The following is a 20,156-nucleotide window of genomic DNA, read 5'->3' as shown; positions in this document are numbered from 1 at the left end:
GATTATTCCTCCATGTACAGCATCCCAGTTACAGTAGTGACCAATGTTCATCCCAAAAGAAATACCAGTTCACAGTATGGAAAAAATGGAAAATGCATTCCCTCTGCAATTTGGTGTATTTTTTTGTTGTTGTTTGCTTATCTTAGCCACAGGTATTTATATAAGTGATAGGAACCACAGAATCACAGAATCCCAAGGGTTGGAAGGGACCTCGAAAGATCAACATCCTCCTTCAGTGGGGAGCAAATTATTCATGTGGTTAGCCATACTTTGGTTCTTTTGAAGGTTGCAATTCCAGTTCCATCAGGGTGTGGGCATCTACTATTTAAACCAAAATTGAACTTTGTTTAAGCTTGTACACATCAACTCATATCCTGAGCTTGTATTTTAGCTTTGTTTCTGTGTTGGCTGTTTGTGTACGATGGGAGGAAGATGGAGCTCAGTATTTCCAGTTGAGGATGCTCCAGTCAGTTTTACATTTCTGCCATTAAACATGAGCTGTGTGGCAAACCACAAGAATATTTTCTTTAGAGTTAGTGCATTTCATCTTTTTTAACAGTCTTGTTGGAAATTTGCTGTATGGGAGATGGAATAAATGACTGCCTATGTTTAGACTTCCCCCTAAATATCTTACTAATTCAACTGAGGTTTATGTTGGATAATGTATGTTGTATTATAATTAAGCAGTGAGTTTTGGATAATTAAGATGGTCATCTGTTATCGTTCTGCATGACCATACTTCTGTATATAATTTTAATTCTGTTACAGAGAACCTGTTAAAATACCCTATGTTCTCCACAAATCAGTAAATCCTCTCACCCACATACTCAGAAGATAATCTGACATCTAAAATTGACTTATGTAGAACTCCTGCCATCTTTGTCAGTTGTTATAACCACTAAATTTTACTCAAGTCTCTACAGCTATTTTCACTTTTTACTGGGTTACTGTTATGTCTTGATGGTTTTAAAGGACTGTTGCTATAACAAACATCTCAACATACAGAACTTAATATTGGACACACTTAACATGCAGCCAGCTAAAAAACATTCATGCAATGCTAATTTTTTCCATCCTACCAGGAACAGAGAAGGCTAGGCATATGGAGATCTAAAAATGATTTTTCTCTGATATTGATTTTGTTCCAAAATCGGTATCCAAGGAGTGACAAAGCCCAGAGTAAAGCAAATCTGCAAGTTCCTTTAGTGTTTTACCTACTGTTACTACTGTATGTGTATCTTGATTATCATATAGCTTGTCTTCAGTTATTTCTATTTGCTATGTATTGTGATTTGTATTTGTTTAATATAGTCAATTTTACTTATCTGACATTAATTTTGGATTAAGAGGTATATTATGCTTTTTAGGAGAAGAGGAAGCAAAGAGGCATAGTCCTTTTCTGTTGTCTATGGCGGGTTGAGAGCTGCTTTATACACAGAGGAAAAGATGGGGGGTTTTTTTAATGGTAGAAGTGAAGATTTGCTTGATAGTTATTTGGCTATTTCAAAGAATGAAGGCTTGCTTGGAAAAAAACAGGCATTAGACTTATGTTGATGGATATACTCCCTGTTACCTTGTGCCTATGTGGAATGTGACCATAACCCACAAGAACTTCAGTAAAAGGCAAGAACATTGGGGCTCTGACAAGCTGTTGCTCGAAAGTTGCAAGGAAATTCTACTTACCTTGTAGCTGTGATTAGCCTCAGTGCTCCTATTTCATGCAACATGGCCAGGATATTTCTATGTATAAAGCAGAAATGTGTGCTCCATCTTACTACCATGCCCTGATAAATGTGGACCTAATTAATAAACAAGGCCATATTTGAAGGGTAGGGATCAATTTAGCTTATAGCATATCTTTTTAAAGTTGTGACATGCTACAGGAAATATTAGATCATGAAAACCTAGGACCCAAGTTATTGCTCAGTGTTTGGTATGACAAGTCATTAAATGAATAATGTCATGTCTCTTGCAAATTAGTATTTAGACTTGCAAATTTTTGCTAATGTCTCTTGTATCACCATTTGGAGACCTACATGTTCCAGCAAGTCTATGCTATTCATGAATAACATGGTGTGGAAAGTATCTCATGTGCCAGAAATATTTTGATGCTTTGATTATTTTTCTGCAACTCTTGAATATCAGAATACTGGGTTTGTTGTTTCTTTTTTCCTGTCAATTGAATTAATTTTACTTAATTTGGCTTTGGGACCAGTTCATACCCTTCAAGCAAAGCAAAACCAAACTGATAGGATTCCAAAATACGGTTTCTTTCCAGCTGCCCATCAGTGTGTTTTCAGAAGGTTGAAATCACCCTGGTTTTCCACTTATACTTTTTGTTTTGTTGTAGATTGTGAATGACACCTATCTGGGCAAGAGCAATAAATCATACTTCCAGTAGGCATATTATGAGGTCTTTGCACAAAAATGGATTCTAAAGAGACTAGTACGCTGAATATTGTCAAAGCAATGGCCATAAAACTGGTTCCATGGTGTTGTCGAGCTGTTCTCAATCTGCCAAGGAGAAATGGTATTTTTATTTAAAAATATATTTTGCAATAGTCCTGCTGGTGTTGTCATCCTCATCTGCACAAATTCCAGCTGACAGTTTGAAATCAAATGGTACCCAAGAGGTGCTTACATTTGTCTGTATGAGGGACAGTAATACCCATTCACAGCTGGGTTTTACAGTGATTTCTATCTGTCAGAGCATTATTTTTACCACTGGTAACAAACCAATGCTACAGAGATTCTCTGTCTGTTCTGCACTTTATCAGATACAGTCTTTCCAAAACACTTTCTTTTGATAAACCTGTGCTCCAGTTTCACCGATAGCCCAGGGAGGAGTTTTGCAGGAGATTGAATCAGCTTTTTCTGTCTGCAGTACATTTGGTTTCCACTAAAGATGCACCAAAAGTTAAGCACATACAGTAGCAGCATGTATAATGTAGCTGTTGTCGGAGGGAGCAAAGAGTAGCGCAGGCTTTTGCAGGAATAACACTGCACAATTTTCATCAACAAAATGTTTGTGGGCACTCCAGAAGACCTCAAAAGACTTTGGGGTGTGCACTTTATTGCTGAGGCCGGCTTTCATTAGCCCTTTTTCCTGAACAAACTGAAAGAGACATCAGTATGGGATTAGAGTATTTTAATGGGAAACTGCGCCTCTTGCTGTTGGGGTGTTTGTTGGAAGAAGGGGTTGAAGATGGAAAGAAAGAGTCACTGGTAGATTAGGATGAACTAAATTGCAAGGAAAAAAATCTGGTCAAGCTTTTTCACTTGGCTCATCCCAGGTATCTTAAGTATGCCTTGGGAAAAATAGGAGGAAATTGTAGAAAATAGCTGTGTTTGGCCCTCTACCAAGATTATTTTTATCCTAAACTGTTCCTGAGGGGGTTTTCTCCCCCAGCTCTTTATTTTCTCTACTAAAATATTTGAGTTTTTCTTTGGAAACAGTAATTGATTAGGAAGAGGCAGAAGGGAGATGGCTGTGGTCCCAGCACACAGCCGTAGCTGATCATTACACTCCTTAAGAGTACTGAAAGTGATTTTTGTTTTTCGCAGGGGTTTACCAAGTACCTTCTCCTATATCAGTGCAAGACAACCAAATAAAATTTGGCACTAATTACTACTTCTACCTATCAACATTAGTGCGTTCCTTGGAAAATTTACACTTGGGGATTTCCATTAGTTTCCCTTAGTTTATCTTCTTAATATTTAGCATTCAGAAGAAATGAGTTGATCAATAAACTAAACTGTGATCTTTTTAGCCTCAAAATTATTACAGGCAGGAAGCAATTTTAAAATACTTTCAACTACTGAAAAAGCACAACAGAGTTGTTAGAAACGCTCTGAGCAATTAAATGTAAAGTTCTAGGGAGGTGATTGAAAGAACAATTTGTCTTTTGAAATGGATATGGCTAATGGGTATGTATTTAAATATTGTTTCCTAAAGCAGTTCCTTACTCTGCTGCATACTTCCAAAGTACAGACGATTTGATCGGAGCCTGTATACTTTGAATGACACAGCTAGTCTGAAACAGTTAGGTCAGAGGTATGATAAAGAGAATCTAATCCATCATCCAGCACAACTGCAGGGAAAGCAAAACTGAGTTTTTACTCAGCACTGAAAACTAAATGTAGAAAAGCTTTTTCTTTGACTTTCCCATTTGTATCAGGATTTCCTTTGGAGCACTAAGGAACATTTAACCTGCCAGTTAAGGGGCACTTTGATGTTAGAAGGTCAAGTTCATTCTGAAGCAACATTGGCTAATGGTCAAATCCCCTGTGTGACAGGAGAGCAGGAGTGAAAAGGCAGACAGCAGGCAGGGCTGGGTCACTGAGCTCCTTTTCCAGTGGATTTGCTGTTTGGAAAACTATTTACTGTGAGGATTTTTGTGGTATTAATAACAACACTGCCAGGCTGACACATCTGTGTTTCACGAGGATGAGCTTAGAAATGTTTATGTTTTAATTAGAATGCTGTGCTTTGCTTTTGGTGCTGCTTTGAAAGATTTAGTAAAAACCTGAGTGTAGAGAAAGGCAGACCTTCAGTGGGCTGTTCTATATCACCAGAGCTTTGCCACCAGTGGCAGCCAGTGACAAGGCACAGAGCAGTGTGTACAGTTACCCCTGGGCCTGTTCCGTGGTTGTGGTGTAGGTAGGAGGCAGGAAAGATAAATACATTTTATGCTGCAACTATGTGTAAAGAATCACATCTTTTATTTACATCACACCAACTCATTTCTAAATAAGAGAATGAGTGGGCTCTGACCACGTTCCATTTAAAAATGAAAATTAGGTATTAACCTGAAGTAGGAACCTTGCAATTTCAGCTAAAACATTTTAATATTCTCATTAAATGTGTAGACTGAAATTGTGGGCTATTACATAGGTATTTTGCACTGCTCTCGTTAGTTTGGGTTATTCCATACACAGAAGTTAATGCCTGATTATCTGCAGAGCATGCTGAATATTGATCTGTTTTATCTATAAAATAATTCACTTTTTATGTCTAAATGATTAATGGTCTATGTTAGTGTCCAGTCAGTGTTTCCATTACACTCTGGAATACAGTGAGTTTCTCAGGATATGTTCGTCACTTTTTATATCTGGGCTTGGATTCCCATCATGGAATTTGCTTTTTGTATGAACAAAAACATCTTCAGCCAAAAGAAGGGAATTGTTCTGAAGGGTTTGGGGGTGAATTTCAGAAGCATGCATAAATCTCCAGATTATTTTCCCCACACTGGGAGGACATTACACCTCTTTTAATCTTTTGCCCGTGGTGCGTAAGATTTTTATTTGAAAACATCCTTTAATGTTTGCAAAAAAACCCAAAGATGTGATTTATTTTATGGCAGAGATAAAGTATTACATAATTTCTTGGCTAAAGTCCAGTTGCAGCTGATTGTGCTGGCTTGCCAAAGGAAGGATAGACTACTTGAGGCAGAGAACTAAGTGGAATAAACCAGCTAGAGTTTGCCCAAGTAGGAAAAGTAGTTAATGATATGTTTGAAGGTAATGTATATAAGATAGAACATAGTGTAATCCTACTGAGGATTAGGCTGCAGTGAACTAAGGCTGGTTTACATCAAGGTTAAGAGCATCCCCTAGGAGTTTGATGTGCTTTTCACCTCATGCAGGTTAATTTCAACTTTTAAATACTTTGTTGGCACTTTCCTAGGGGTTCCTTTGCAGACAGCTGGGCAGAGCTGTCCTCAGCAGTGTTGACTGGGTGTGACTGCCCCACAGAACTGTATGTGATTGCTCCCTGTCTGTGCCCTGAGAGCTTACACCTTCCTGGGTGATGTTCATCCACAAAGCAAAAGGCTTTTCTCCATTTTCTGACATCTCCTCACAGTTTGAGCTGAAACTGGGCCAAATGATGAGCTAATTGGTTTCTTCCTTAATTATGAAATCTGTCATTATCCTCTCAAAATCAGTGTTACTTTTCCATTACTTTTAACTCTAAGGTAGATAATTCAGAATTCAAAGTAGCTGGTTGTTACCAATTTCAATGTCTTTAATTACAGTTTCTGTCATTGCTAAATTTTGTCTGATTGCTTTTTTGCACACAGTTTTTTAGAAGCCATAAAACATTCTGCGAGTTAGGCAGGGTGCCAGTTGAAGACAAAAAATACTAGGGTATTTCAGCTTGCCCCTATATCTCAATTACAGAATATAGTAAAATCTCAATAGGAGAACTGCATGAAATATAATATAGATTTGGGTATCAATGGCTGACATGAAACTTCTTTAAAAAATACAACATAAAACCTCTACTTCAGTGAGCTTGATGCATTCAAAATCAAGTGATTTAATTTCTTTTCAGGACTGTTTATGGAAACATCTGCTTTACTAACTGAAACCCAGTCAGTTTTGAACAGAAGTTTAAATCTGTTTCAGAAGAACATTGTTCACAGCATGTACTTTTGGTTATTTTAGAAGTCTAATTTAGATGTGAATTATGGGGGTAGCAGATACCATTAAGCAGGTATATAGGAGGCGATTGTCTGGGGCAAAAGGAGCAAGAGGTGATCTGTATTTGGTGGGTAAAACTTTAACCTTCTCCTTCTGGCCATATATCTGTGTGCTTTTCCCTCACACCCAAACTTTTGTTTTGCTGAGTTCCTGAATTCATTTATAGTTTTCGATTTTCATTGAATCACAGAATAGTTAGTGTTGGAAAGGACCTTAAGCTCATCCAGTTCCAACCCCCCCTGCCATGTGCAGCGACACCTCACACTAAACCATGTCACCCAAGGCTCTGTCCAAACCAGCCTTGAACACCACCAAGGATGGAGCATTCACAACCTCCCTGGGCAACCCATTCCAGTGCCTCACTACCCTTACAGTAAAGAGCTACCTCCTTATACCCAATCTAAACTTCCCCTGTTTAAGTTTGAATCTGTTCCCCCTTGTCCTATCACTACAGTCCCTAATGAAGAGTCTCTCCCCAGCATCCTTCTGTTTACAGTAATGAAATTGCCCTGGTTCCATCAGCAGTCTCCTACTGATGTGTTGCAGCCTTTCAGAGAAAATGTGTAATACAATTAAAAGCAATCTTTTCGAAAGCATGGAGATGAGCTTAAGGCCTAACTTTGAACCCAGTTAAAAACTGAATGTGTGGGGCTTACCCCCTTATTTTGCTTTAACAATGTAGGAAATTAAGGGTATGTGTTGGGTAACATTTTTATGGCTCATAGATGGCAGGCAATGACCATGGTGGACCTCGAAGGCCTTGCTGATTTAAGAGTTGAATTCTGTAAAAAATGAAGTTAAAAAATGACAGGTGATTTTATAAGCAGTTTTCAGTTGAACACTTGGGGGAACAGGTTGCCTGGAACACTGTGAAGCTGCTGTGTTGTAGCTTGTAGACTGCACAGTAAATAATAATCAAATAATGCAAAATAAAGAGGAAAAGCCAACCAAGATGTAGTAAGCAAATAAAAATTGAGTAATAACTTTAATTTCCAATACCTTATCCACGTATGGTCACCAAATAAGGAAAAAAATGCATTGGAAAGCAAGGGCTTAGATCTTTGTGGAAGCCCAAGAGAGACATATTGCTTCCATTTATAACAGGAAATCAACTGAAAAGTTGTAATTGACAGAAAGGGAGTGAGTTTATATCCCTTGAGGTGCGCTAGGATCAGCAATGGGCAAATGGTGTAAACACAATAAATCACAGAACAAGTTGTTTAATATGAATTTTTTTAGAAAATAAGAAAACAATTTTGTAAAGCACAATAAATATAAAATGAGCGAGTGGCTATGGGGCACTGGTAAAGAAACACCCTGCTCCTTTTTAAAGAGAGTTGATGAAAATATGTCTGGAATGGGAAATTAGGTTTCCAGGAGTGCTTATTCATAGGCTATTGAAGGATACAATTAAACTGGAATACACTTTTCATGGCTTTTATAATCATGATTGATTTCAGTGAGTTTACTCTTGAGTTAACCCAATATAATACGAACGAAATCAAGCTGCTTATTTTCCTGCTGTGTATCCAAATATGTCTGTCCCCTTTGAATGCTTTGAATTATGTCTTCTGTTTTATTTTTGTTTATTTTAAGAATAAAATTATAGTTTGAGCTAAGGAAAACAAATAGGTCAATAAATACCAGAACCAGTAAAGCTTGGCTTCCCACACACTTATCTTGTGGATGTCTGAGCTTTGATGTAGAGCTGAAAATGTAAATTTATTTGGTTTTTAAGTATGGCTCTTGAATTGATACCTGACTTGGTCTACAGCCTCTCCCTCAGCCTTGTGCTCATCCTCTTCAACCAGCTTCTCTGTAGAAATGGAATTATGCTTTATTTTCTGGTCTTTCCCATTTAGCAAGACCATATAATCTTTGTTGTTGAAGAGGTCACAGTCCCCTTCAAACTCTTCATGTGCACTCTATTATTAGTAGTAGTATTATTATTACTATTATGTATAATTTATTATTTAATTAATTTGAACTGGCCAGTAGATATTGGATAATGACAGACCACAGCCAGAGCAATGCCCAGATGCCACCTCCCCCCTGAACAGCACTAACTCAACATGCCCTCTCCATTCAACAGCAAAACCGTTGAGAACTGCACCTTGGTGTTTGTGTTGTAAGATGGGAGAACAGATGTACAATGTCTCTTGGTGGTGTTGACTGTATGAATATTGACTTGTTATGGGACTCTTGTGGCACATGTCAAAAGTCTGACTGAAGTCAAAATAGATCCTAGGGTTTTATTGTCCACTGTGCTACTTACCCTTCCTTTACTTGGCAAATCCTTATTAGGCTTCCTTACCATAAATTAATTATACTTCTCTTGTCATGTAGGAAGGAACTTTTAGTAAAAGCTGTAGTTTCAACTGAGGAGACATGCTGCAAGTCTGGAAGGGTGGATAACTGGTTTTTAACAGTAAATACTTCCCAACATGACAGAAGTTAAACTCTTGAGAAAAGTCCTGGCCCTGTTAATTGTTCATACATGCTGCCCCTATGAAACTGTGTTAATGGAAGGAGTTGAAATATTGATAGAATTAAATTCAATTATGATAAGCCATTTTATTTAGTGCCCTTTTTGCATTAGCCAGTCCATAAATATTTTAATAATTTCACTTATTGTACGGGTTTTTTTTCATCCATTCAGTCTTACCTTGTGTTAAATCGCCCTGTTAGCACTTTCCTGAGTGTTGCATTCGTGTTCAACACTGAGGGTTAGGAAGATGCCTGTTCTCCATTTCATGGCTGCACCCAAATTTATGTGCTTTCAAATTAAACCTGTGCAAAAAGGGATGATCTCCATTTTGTAGGGGCAGTGCAAATGCTACAGGATATTTTAACATGACAGCAGGTCGATCAAGCTATAACAGTCTTCAATTAGCACTTGCAGAAGCTGTGATCTTTTTATAAACTTTCAACTTGGTGGCACTTGGGTGAAAAATTATGTCTTGCCTGGAAAACTGTTAAAAATTAATTTCCTTTGATTATGTAGGATAGGAATGAGACAAACACATGGCCTCACACAGGAAGGAGCTTTTGCCAATTAAAATTGGACACACAGAGCTCAGAGTTCTAACGCAGTTTTTGCCAAATGTTAGTTTATCTTTTTGAAGTGTGGTTTTTCCTTTCTAATGACCATAATGAAGGGTACTGAGGGCTGCTTTGCCATGATATACAGAGATTTCTAAAATGTAATTTTAATGGATTTTTGTTTTAAAAATCCAGATTTGTTGTGTGTTGAGCCCTACTGGAAATTTATGCTTCTTTTGACATTCCTTTTTCACTTGCATACAACCTACACTGTTGTATCTGCTAAGCATCTAGGTATGTTGTTAAGTAGCTACTGAATCATAGAACAGTTAAGGTTGGAAAGGACCTGAAGATCATCTAGTTTCAACCCTCAAATGAACGGTGCTTCCATTTTAGCCAAATGTGGTTTCATTGTTGCTGCCTGCTTTTATCGCCACAAGTATCAAAGAATAGATAAAAAAAAAATAAATATCTGTGTGTAAAGCACAGAATTCCTTTTACCTTTTTCTTCTGCTGGAGGAGATAGCAATTTGACAGTCATTAGCTGTCTGGTCCTGTTTGTTACACAGTACAGTATTGTAAAATATGGTAATGAAAAACCTAATCTTTGAAGGAAAAAAAATGTGAAAAACCTTACCAAACATCTTTACTTCTTTATTTATTACCAACTAGAACTGTCATTTGCTTGGATCTTCAATGAATATCCATCATTTGTACAAGAGGACAGTCGGCGATTTATTTCTCAAGAGACTGGTCACCTCTACATAGCCAAAGTCGAGCCGTCAGATGTGGGAAATTACACCTGTGTTGTAACCAGCACTGTGACCAACAGCCAAGTTCTTGGGTCACCAACACCTCTAGTGCTGCGCACTGATGGTACGACTTCATTTCTGCACTGTGACTAAGTAACACATCTAGTTGTCATCTATAAACGTTTTTGTCTCTTACAGTGTAACTTTTCATGCATTCTCAAAATATTGATTGCTTTATAAGAAGATAAAGTACTATGTGTTGCATGCTTCTCTTTCTCTGTGAAGCCTGACTGTGAGTTCACTTGCAGGTCACTATGAATCTCTCTGTAAATGGAGTGTGAGAGAAGTGAACTTGATTTTTGATGTGGTATAATACTGAAGTGAGAAATAAGGCTTTTAAAACTAAAAAATACCTTTTTCAATTGTCTTCTATAGGTGTGATGGGGGAATACGAACCCAAAATAGAAGTTCAGTTTCCTGAAACACTTCCTGCAGCTAAAGGCTCAACTGTGAAGCTGGAATGTTTTGCACTAGGAAAGTAAGTTTTCAACTTCATCCGTACTGAAAGTTGAAGCACATAAGGGTTCACCTGCACAAGAGATACGGTGTTCTGGCAGTCATATATGGTCTGAAGATCCTATTTTGGTCATCATAATTATTGCCTTGGAATAAGAGGGCAGATTTTCTGAGTAACTCTTGATTTTGTTTAGAACTGAAATGCGCATGTTGCCAATGCAGGAATTTACATTTAATTTCAAATTATTTTGAGTTAATATCAGTGCAGTTTTGCGTATCTCCTTTGACCTAACTTAGCTTTCTCTGCATGGAAGGAGATGAAGTCTGCAACAAGTCTCTGTTTTACTGTTAAATGTACTTGATGCTGTCATAATATTGTTCTTCCTTTATAGCTGAAGTAAAGATTAAAATGCATTTCACTTCTGAATGATATTTCACACACAGTTGATATCTTTTCTACTTCACAAATGATCTGAGAACACATTTATGTTACGGTAAATGTATTTACTTACCACTTTGTGGTTTATTTGCAGACAGCTTTGTCAGATGTGCATAATTGTAAGTGCCAGATTGATAACTTGATCACATGCTATTGCTTTGGTTCTCCAGCTAGGTGAGTGAAGGTTTTAAAATCAGAGAACAAATGACTGCTGTAGGATAGGAATTTCGAAAGACTTGCCTTGATTGTCCTTCCATGGCAGTTACTGGTAAATCTCACCTGTCTTTAGGGGGGGCCAGTGCAGAGTTACAAGAAATTGGTGGACATTCACATAGGTATTCATGAAAAATTCATTATCACAAATGACAGCACATGAAACAGAACCGGTGTATGCAAATCTGTTGCCATAGTGTCTGCCCATCTGTCATATACAGTATGAATACCACTTTTAAAACAAGATTTTAGTCACTTCTGAGTTGAGTTTAAGTATCTAATTTTGACAATCAGATACTTCATGCAAAGCTGTTTAAAATCCCATTATTTTCCCTTTAGCCCTGTGCCTCAGATTAACTGGAGAAGAACTGATGGTCTGCCACTTCCAAGTAAAATAAAGCTGAGGAAATCCAATGGCATGATTGAAATCCCTAATTTCCAGCAGGAGGATGCAGGATTGTATGAATGTATTACTGAAAACTCAAGAGGAAAAAATATTGCAAGAGGGCGTCTCACTTACTATGGTAGGAAACTTTCTTTCTCCCTCTCTCCCACTCTTCTTTGCACATGAAATACAAACTACCCTAGGGTACTTTGGGATTTACAGCTTCTGCAATACTACCAAGTATTATGTGCTTAAAAATCCATGACATCTTACCTACTCATGAAAAATGAAAATTTCTGCACCAGGTTTTTGTATAACATTTCTAATAAATGCCCAGGCTCGACAGGGTTGCTGAGTGTAGTGCAGGAAGTGCTTCTGTTTAGTTTTCTATGATGGAAAGGCTTTACTTTAAAGACTTATTAGTCCATTGGTGAACCCTTAGATTTTCACTCTATTGGATTTATTTGAGGGATCATTTAGGCCTCACATTTACAGGAAATGCGAATTTTTCTTGCTTTAGGAAAAGGTTACTGATAGATATTCTCAATTTTTTGCTTTCAAAATGCCAATTTTATTTTAAAATTAGTAAATAAAGAGATAATACAATCCAGCATAGAAAATTAAATAATATGAAATTTAATAACTGGGAAAAAGACTGGATCTCTTGTGCATTTAAGGCTATAAAGTGGAATGAGTATCAGCAAAGCACGCTGGTAGTGTTCTACAGCTAGAGTGATTTGCAACAAAGTGGTAATTGACAATTTTTGTTAAAGCCAGATCTCAGCAAATACAATTTTCTTTAGGTAAATGGTAATTTTAAGAGTGTTTCAGACTGTGCTCTGAAATGTTACCCTCATGTAGGAATATTTGAGGAAGGAGATTGCTTTTATGTTGTGTAAAAAAGCACAGAGCATATCTACTGTGCAGCTTTGAGCAAATGTGCTTTCTGTTTACTACTTGTGTATGGGAAGCTGCTGTTTCCTAGAACACGGAGACTGCTGCAATGTAGATATTATCAGTGAAGGTTTTAGTTTAAGGCACAGCAGGTTTTATAAGGTTATAAGACTTCCAAACTTCTCAATATTTAGACTGAATCAATGCTCCATCATGGAGCTGGAACAGGGGACTTTGAGTAGCCTGATTTTTTAATATACTAATTGCAATTACTGCTTTTTGAGAAATCCTATTAATAACACAGGGCAAAAGACCGAAGAGACTTCATCTGCCACTGTCATCTGTCATTCCAGACTTGGCACTATGCATTTGGTTCTATTAACTACTTGAAAGTTTTGAACAAGTTGTGATTTATATGTGGCTCAGTATTTCTACGCAAGTTTTAAGTTGTAAGACACAGTGTTAACTACATGCAAAATAGAGTAGGTTTGTTCATTAGTCCTTGGGGTGTAATTACGATAGTGCACAAGCTTGATATATTTGGTCTGCTTCCCAAGTTCTGTTCGCTCAAAAAAGGAGCTGAAATAAAGGATATTGCTAATCACTAAAAGTAGCAAGTTGCAGTTTTGTGACAGTGTGAACATTTTCATTACAAATCCAGAATGGGATTTGAACCCTTGAATAGAGTTCATATTCCGGTATAAATGTCTACCCATATTAGATTCATCCCTTATATAGATGTTTATACTGAAAAGAATAATGAGACCTGTAATGGCATTAATGGCACTCCAACTGTTTCATTTCATTTGTTCTGCTTAATGAAACCCATTCTGCAGAATTAAGTAGATTTAAGTAATCTTTCTTATTTTGTTACTTGCTTTGCTGTTGCAGATAAAATGCCAATAAGTCAGTATTCAGGATGGGATCATTTTAACACTTTTTGATTTGGAGGATTTTAATTCTGTCTATAGATTAATAATGTATAGCTGAAGTTAGTATTTTCTGATGGCTTGTCACTGCGGCTCTTATCAAACCTCAGAGATCTGTCTGGTAAAGAAATCTAACCATATGGCACTCAGTCTTCCAATAAAAGATCAATATTTAAGGAAGTTGTTCTAAAAGCAGATGAGGACTTGGGGAAACTAATGCAATATACTGAAGACTCAGACTAAAAAATATCCATCTGCCAGAAAGTGGGTACCAGTACTGGCAAAGATGACACAAATCTGTGTGGTAGTGTTAGTGGTTGTTGGCTGCTGTTTAAACACTTTATTGGTAGAGGTGCAAGACTAATATCTGCTAATCATATACAGAAAAATACAAGCATTGCAAATAGACAAATGCCTTTTTATTTCAACAGTAACATAGTTATTTTCCTGTCCTCTGTAGCACAAAGCATGTTTCTGGCTTACCTAAAAAAGAGTCAAGAATTGGGGTTAACATTTTCTAAGTTGTCATAGTGAAATAATATGGAAAGTAAATTAGGGGGAGAGGAAAAAGACAAAAATTTTCCATGTGACTGAAAAATAGAATGTTTTTCTTTCTTTACAGATTTGAAAGATTCTTTGTAAGTGAAACACAAAACTAATCCTAAACAAAAGCCTGAAACATTTCCTTGCTTTGCTGTGAAGCAAAACATTCTTATTTGCCTGATTTGGTTTCATGAGCTGAAGCTGTAAAATTTGAAAACTGAAAACTGGGTTTTTCAGGCCATAAATTTTTTGATTAAAAAAACCCCACCACAAAACCAAGCCACTTATGTTTGGCATGCTGTCCTGCTGCTCCTTCCAATCATGAATTCTGGTCTTGAAACCACAAATCACTTGAATGTAGGCTCAACTTCATTCATGACCATAGTAATTTTCTCAAGAATATGTATAAATGTGTTTGGTTTAGAAGTTCTGTGCACATCTGTAGCTCTCTTCGTCAAAATAAAATGAGTTGTGGGGTTGGGGTTTTTTTTAATTTATTGTGGATTTTAAATATAACTCTTAACCCATAGTTGAAGACTATCATTAAAACATACTCTGAAACAGATATCCTGAGTTCTTTCATACCATAACTAACAGGCTATTAATCTTTCATTTTTTCTTATGAAGCATTTTAACAAGAAAAGCCCAGCATCAAACGTTCAGGTTTTTGTCCTTTGTACAGTTCCAGCATTTGTTTAATGCCAGTTTTCCCCTCCGGGGAGTTCAGAATGTGCTAAAAATTGGACAAATTATCTAACTTGATTTAATATAAAACCTGAATATATAAATTATTTGCTTTCACTTTATGAGTATATTCCATGCTTATTGCTATTAGCCCTTTCCATAAAGAGATAACAGAAGAAGAAAGACTCCATGGACATGTGTCATGGCATGGAAAAATGAGAAGAGATAAAACAATTACATTTTTATATTTGAAGATGCAGTTAAACATGTAATGTTCTAGAGATATGTGAGGCAATTAATTTAAAGTATAACTGAAGAGAAGACATTCTTAATTAGTATGTGCTGTTTTAATGGAACTCATTCTTGACACTGCCAAGGCAAAATGTTTTACATGGAGAAAAAAGTTCTGCTGCTGTGGTTTGTGATAGCAGAGGTAGACCCCCCAGTAATATATAATTTTTGTTGTTCATGGGGATGTCCTCAAAACATTAACTACAAGGGTATAAATGACTAAATAATATTAAGGGATTGCTGTGCTTGATCAATACAGATTTTAATTGTCGATTCTGTATAATAATTTAATTGCGTTGCTACAGAGACAAATCTTGGATCTCTTTTTACATACTAAAACTTTTCTCAATGATGTAGCAATTAACTGTAACGTGAAACCTTATTTTTGAGTTGAATGCACATAATGGACATCTTCAGGGATGTTTTATATGCTTCTCTAGGCACAGTTTTATTAGAAAAGTGTAACTCATGCTTAAAGTCATTTGGAGTATGAAGATAAGTTTCATCACTGTTATAGGCATGGGTATGAGTGTCATAGCCTGACTTTCAGATATGCTGCATACAGAAAGGAAGGTTAAATTTTCGAGTTGTTTTGGGTTTTTCTTCCCAGTATGCTTCATAGCTGCTTTCTCTTGAACTATGAGAAGTTCCTTTTGACTCTGATTTATTGTCCAACTGCTGAGCTATCCAAAGGTATTTTCAAAGGAGATTTCCAGGCCAGTTTTCATACTGTAAATTTCAAAGTAAAGGTATGTGCATAAGCCGACTGCATCTTGTGTGCAAGTCCCAGTTAGGGACTGTTCTGGAAAGGCTTCCCGTAGTCCTCTGCTTCCAAGCAAAGGCATGGGAGACCTCAGTACTCTCTGGGAGAGCACAGTGCCTAGACCAAAGTCAGGGGCCTGAAGCTCTGCCTTTTCTTCATGCTGTTCTGTGGCTTACAGAATTAAAAGGAGATTTTTATTGGACATTCCTACTCTGAATATAAATCCTGTATAAAACCACATGTTGATGTGCACTGTGTAGTACCCCACAAACTATTTGCAAATTAAATCTTGACATCAACTCCTTCAGCTGCTTCCAAGAGCTTCATCACAGTCACTTATTGCAGTTGGTCTTCATTCACATCAACCCCCTCAAACAGTCATTGCAAAGGGTTTCTTAGAAGTATGGAAAAATGGTGCTTCCTTATGGCCTACGGGGATGTCCTAGAGCATAATGAAACAACATTTGTTTTCTTCAGGAAGACCTGACAGGTCTAATTAGCTGGAAGAAAAGGGTGATCGTAGCCACAAAAACAACATGACTGAATCTTCTCACTGGGATAAATAGTACGAAGTTATGTACTTGTATCACTTCTTGCCAGGGGCCACGAATATCACAAGGAATATATTAGGCAAAAGCAGCTGAAGCACAATACAGGTTGGTGCTTTTCCAAGTGACTGACCATGAGGATGACATATAACCTCCTTTAGAAAATCAGTTATCTACAAGTATTTCATCCTGAGGGAACATTGTATGAATCTTTTATGAAGATCGTACAGGAGGTTCCTAAGGATTCTTAATAATATCATACAATATGGATTCCTGTCACAGTCTTAAATCGTGCACTGCAAACTCCATTAACTTCCAACTTCTTGACTTACTGGATATCATCTTTTTTTCATCTCAATGAAAACATGTTACCTGCTTGCATATTACTTGCTTAAGGAGGAAGAATGGTGACTCCTCAGGAAGACATAACTTTACACATCAAGCCAACAAAGTAGCTCTATGAGAGAATGAGGCTTTGTTACCAAGTCATTAGTCTTCCTTCAGAAGCACAGATGTGGCAGTGGTGGAACCAGATGTTCTAAGCAAATGTGCCTAACAGTGACTAGACCTTAAGAGGATTAAAGCTGTATATTAGGAATCATTTAGGTGTAGTCAGACAGAGCTCAAGAAAAAGAACATTGCTGGGCATGGAATGTCGTGTTTATGTTTTGAGAGGGTGGACAGGTCTACTGATAGATGACCTGTGCACTTTTCTCAGCTACTGCAACTTGGACCATCTGTATCTCGACCAAGATTCAGAGCATTCAGTGCAATATTCCCAGCTGGAGTTGCCCCTGTTTAGCTGTCTTTTCAGTTTTGAACTGGTTAGTTGAATTGTTCTTTTTCAAAGAGTTTCTAATACTTTCACAGCCTTTTTTAATGACTTTTGAGATGTGGCAAATTGAAAAGGGTATTTTTCGTTCTGCTGAATTTCTTCATCAGTAATTTGAAGAGAAAAAGATCCTTCTTCAAGGAAACTGGTGAAGTCTACATCAACACTCTTATGAATGAACAAACACCATACATTTCTCACACTGTGGCTTAGAAAGTTCTGTTCTGTTCATTTCTGCTTTGAGTGGTTGTATTTCCCACACTTTCCATTTATCATATGTACCATGGAGACTTCAGAAACCCTCCTATAGAGACTGACATGAAGAGTTCTAAGATTAAGACAATGTTTTTCATATCAGTGGAATTGAATCCAAGATCTGGAACTTGAACATAGATTATAGTTAACCTACTTCCAAGTGAAGACATGCAGCAGATGTGAAATACTGCACACGTATGGATTCATCAATAATTCAAGAACTGTTGCTTGTTGCATAATATTTAGGTATGCAAAGTGCAGGAAGCATGCTGACACGGAGTCCTGAGCTTATCTCACCTTGACACATGTGGGGCAAATGACGTAAGATAAAACAACGGCTCTTTCTTGAACTCCAGTGTTGTAACAGTAACTTTCAAGACTGAACAGAATTAACATCAGTAAGATACTACATTTGTCTGACACAAAGATGAGGTTATCCAATCTTTTAGACCTGACGTTGATAAAGAGCTAAAGATCGTCCTCAAAGTCAGTGAAATGTGTTAACCCACATTGGGGTATAAGAGACATACAGAGCAAAAGAACAGAAGGTTTCACTATCGGCAAATACTGTTTTGAGTTTCAAAACCTCCTAAATTGGTATCTCAATTAATACATTTTAGTAAGTTCTTTTATGAGAAGATAATCCTAAGTATGTATACATAAATCAGAAATAGCATTAATCCGTGATATTATAAAAGCATGATACTGTATATGATGATGTTGAGATCCTATCGCTGCCTTGCAGAATATATAACGGAGAGAAAATTCATGTACTAGAAAAGAATGAATCTTTTTTTGATGAAGTTAATACCAACCCCCATCCAGCTATTGGTCTGCTGGTTTTGCACCTATGGCAATGGAACAGATTCAGCTCTCAACTGTACTGCAGACATCCCTTGTGTCCATGGGCAAGTCATTAATTTCCCTGGTCTGAAATAATTGCTGGTGTAACTCCATTGTAGTAGGAAGTTCAACAGGAACTGATCTGACCTTCTGTGCTTCCAAAGCTCATCTATAAAATAATATTTTCTCCTAATGTATCACCAGTTATTCTCCACACACACACACGTGTGTGTGTGTGTGTGTATATATTGAGGAGTGTTACATATGGATATATACATTATATAGATGTATATGTATTACATACATATATTGATATGAGTGTTAGGAGGTTCTCCTCAATTACTAGTTTAGGAAAATCTTTAAGGTAATCATATTGACTCTGGAAAATTCTTTTGCCCTTAGCTATATATTTTCAACCAAGTTTCATTGTACTTGTTATCTGTTTTCTCCATATGCAATGTCCATTTTCTTGGAGAAATAGCATATATAGGTATTATATATCTATATATGACATATATAATTCTTGGTAAATTGAGTAAGTTCAAAGGAAATTCACACAAATTAGCTGTAAAACAGTATTGTGCTGTTGTGTGAAATAGCACTAAATGAATACTCTCGTCTTTCATGCAGTGATGTCTATTTGCCAAATGACCTTTTCTTTTCCCTACCTTATGAAAGCTGTAACAGATGTTTTAAACTTTATAGTTGTAATTGTATTTTAGGTAATTCTGAAGGCTGTGTGCTATTAATAGATCAAGATTTTGTATAAAAATTAGCTATTTTAATGGACTTTTTAAAGGTCATATTCTGGTTTGCATAGTGGAAATTGTGTGGTAAAACTAATGCTTTCTAGAACAGTCTCATATATCCGTGTATTCATCCAGCTAAGTACTGACTAGAATTACAAAACAATTTAAATGGTATTTAGACCTAAGGCTGACATGCCATTAATTTTTTTTGAGGGCTTAAAGGATTCTCTTAAGCATTAATTTGATGATTTAGCTACATCAATTTTTTAATTCGAGTATCACCACTCATTTCTTCATCTTACATTTAGCTCAATTTCAGAGTTGTGTTGTTTAATCATGAGTGATTTCAGTACTGGTTTCACTAGTTCAGCTTTAGTCATCTGTAATCTTAGTTTTCTTTTGGTTTATTGCTTGTAATAAAAATGTATAAAAGGAACAGAGAGCAATTTGTTTCTTTAGGTGACTTGAAGCAGAACCAGTGAGAATGTCTGTTGGTATAAACCAGTCTACACAGCAAACTGATGAGTGCCATGCAGATTAACCCTTTGCTTTTCATATGGAACAATAGCTTTTTAGGGTCTTTGTTGATGATGATGTATATTTCATCTGCAGCAAAACCTCACTGGGTCCAGACAATAAAAGATGCTGAAGTTGCTGTAGAGGACACCTTATACTGGGACTGCAGAGCAAGTGGGAAGCCCAAACCATCATATAGGTGGTTGAAGAATGGAGAACAACTGCCAATAGAGGTAACATTGTGTTTTGAAAACATGATGCTATGTAAATATAACAGTACTTTATGTGAGAATTTGCAGAGGTCCACATATCTAGTCGAATGTTTTGTATGTTTGTTAAGAGCATCCAGATTGAAACATCAAAAATTGCAATACCAGATGCACAAAGACAAATGATGTTGGGCAGAAACATCCCAGCTAAAAACATATTCAAAAACAGTGATAGAAGCATCAAAATAAGTATGTAAGGAAAGACTGGAG

General features: G+C 36.8%; 1 protein-coding gene across 1 annotated transcript in view; it reads left to right on the top strand.

Moving 5' to 3' along the window:
- The window catches only part of LOC101874698 (contactin-3), a 103,384-nt gene that overhangs the window by 56,820 nt on the left and 26,408 nt on the right, over positions 1-20,156 (top strand). Inside the window, exons 4-7 of the mRNA XM_034066541.1 lie at positions 10,198-10,401; positions 10,713-10,815; positions 11,785-11,969; positions 19,774-19,910. Coding sequence (XP_033922432.1) covers positions 10,198-10,401; positions 10,713-10,815; positions 11,785-11,969; positions 19,774-19,910 — 629 coding nt within the window. The remainder of the gene's footprint in view (positions 1-10,197; positions 10,402-10,712; positions 10,816-11,784; positions 11,970-19,773; positions 19,911-20,156) is intronic.

This window comes from Melopsittacus undulatus, chromosome 9, assembly GCF_012275295.1.
Source record: "Melopsittacus undulatus isolate bMelUnd1 chromosome 9, bMelUnd1.mat.Z, whole genome shotgun sequence".
Taxonomy (NCBI): Eukaryota; Metazoa; Chordata; class Aves; order Psittaciformes; family Psittaculidae; genus Melopsittacus; species Melopsittacus undulatus.
This window is presented reverse-complemented; position numbering and strand designations above follow the sequence as displayed.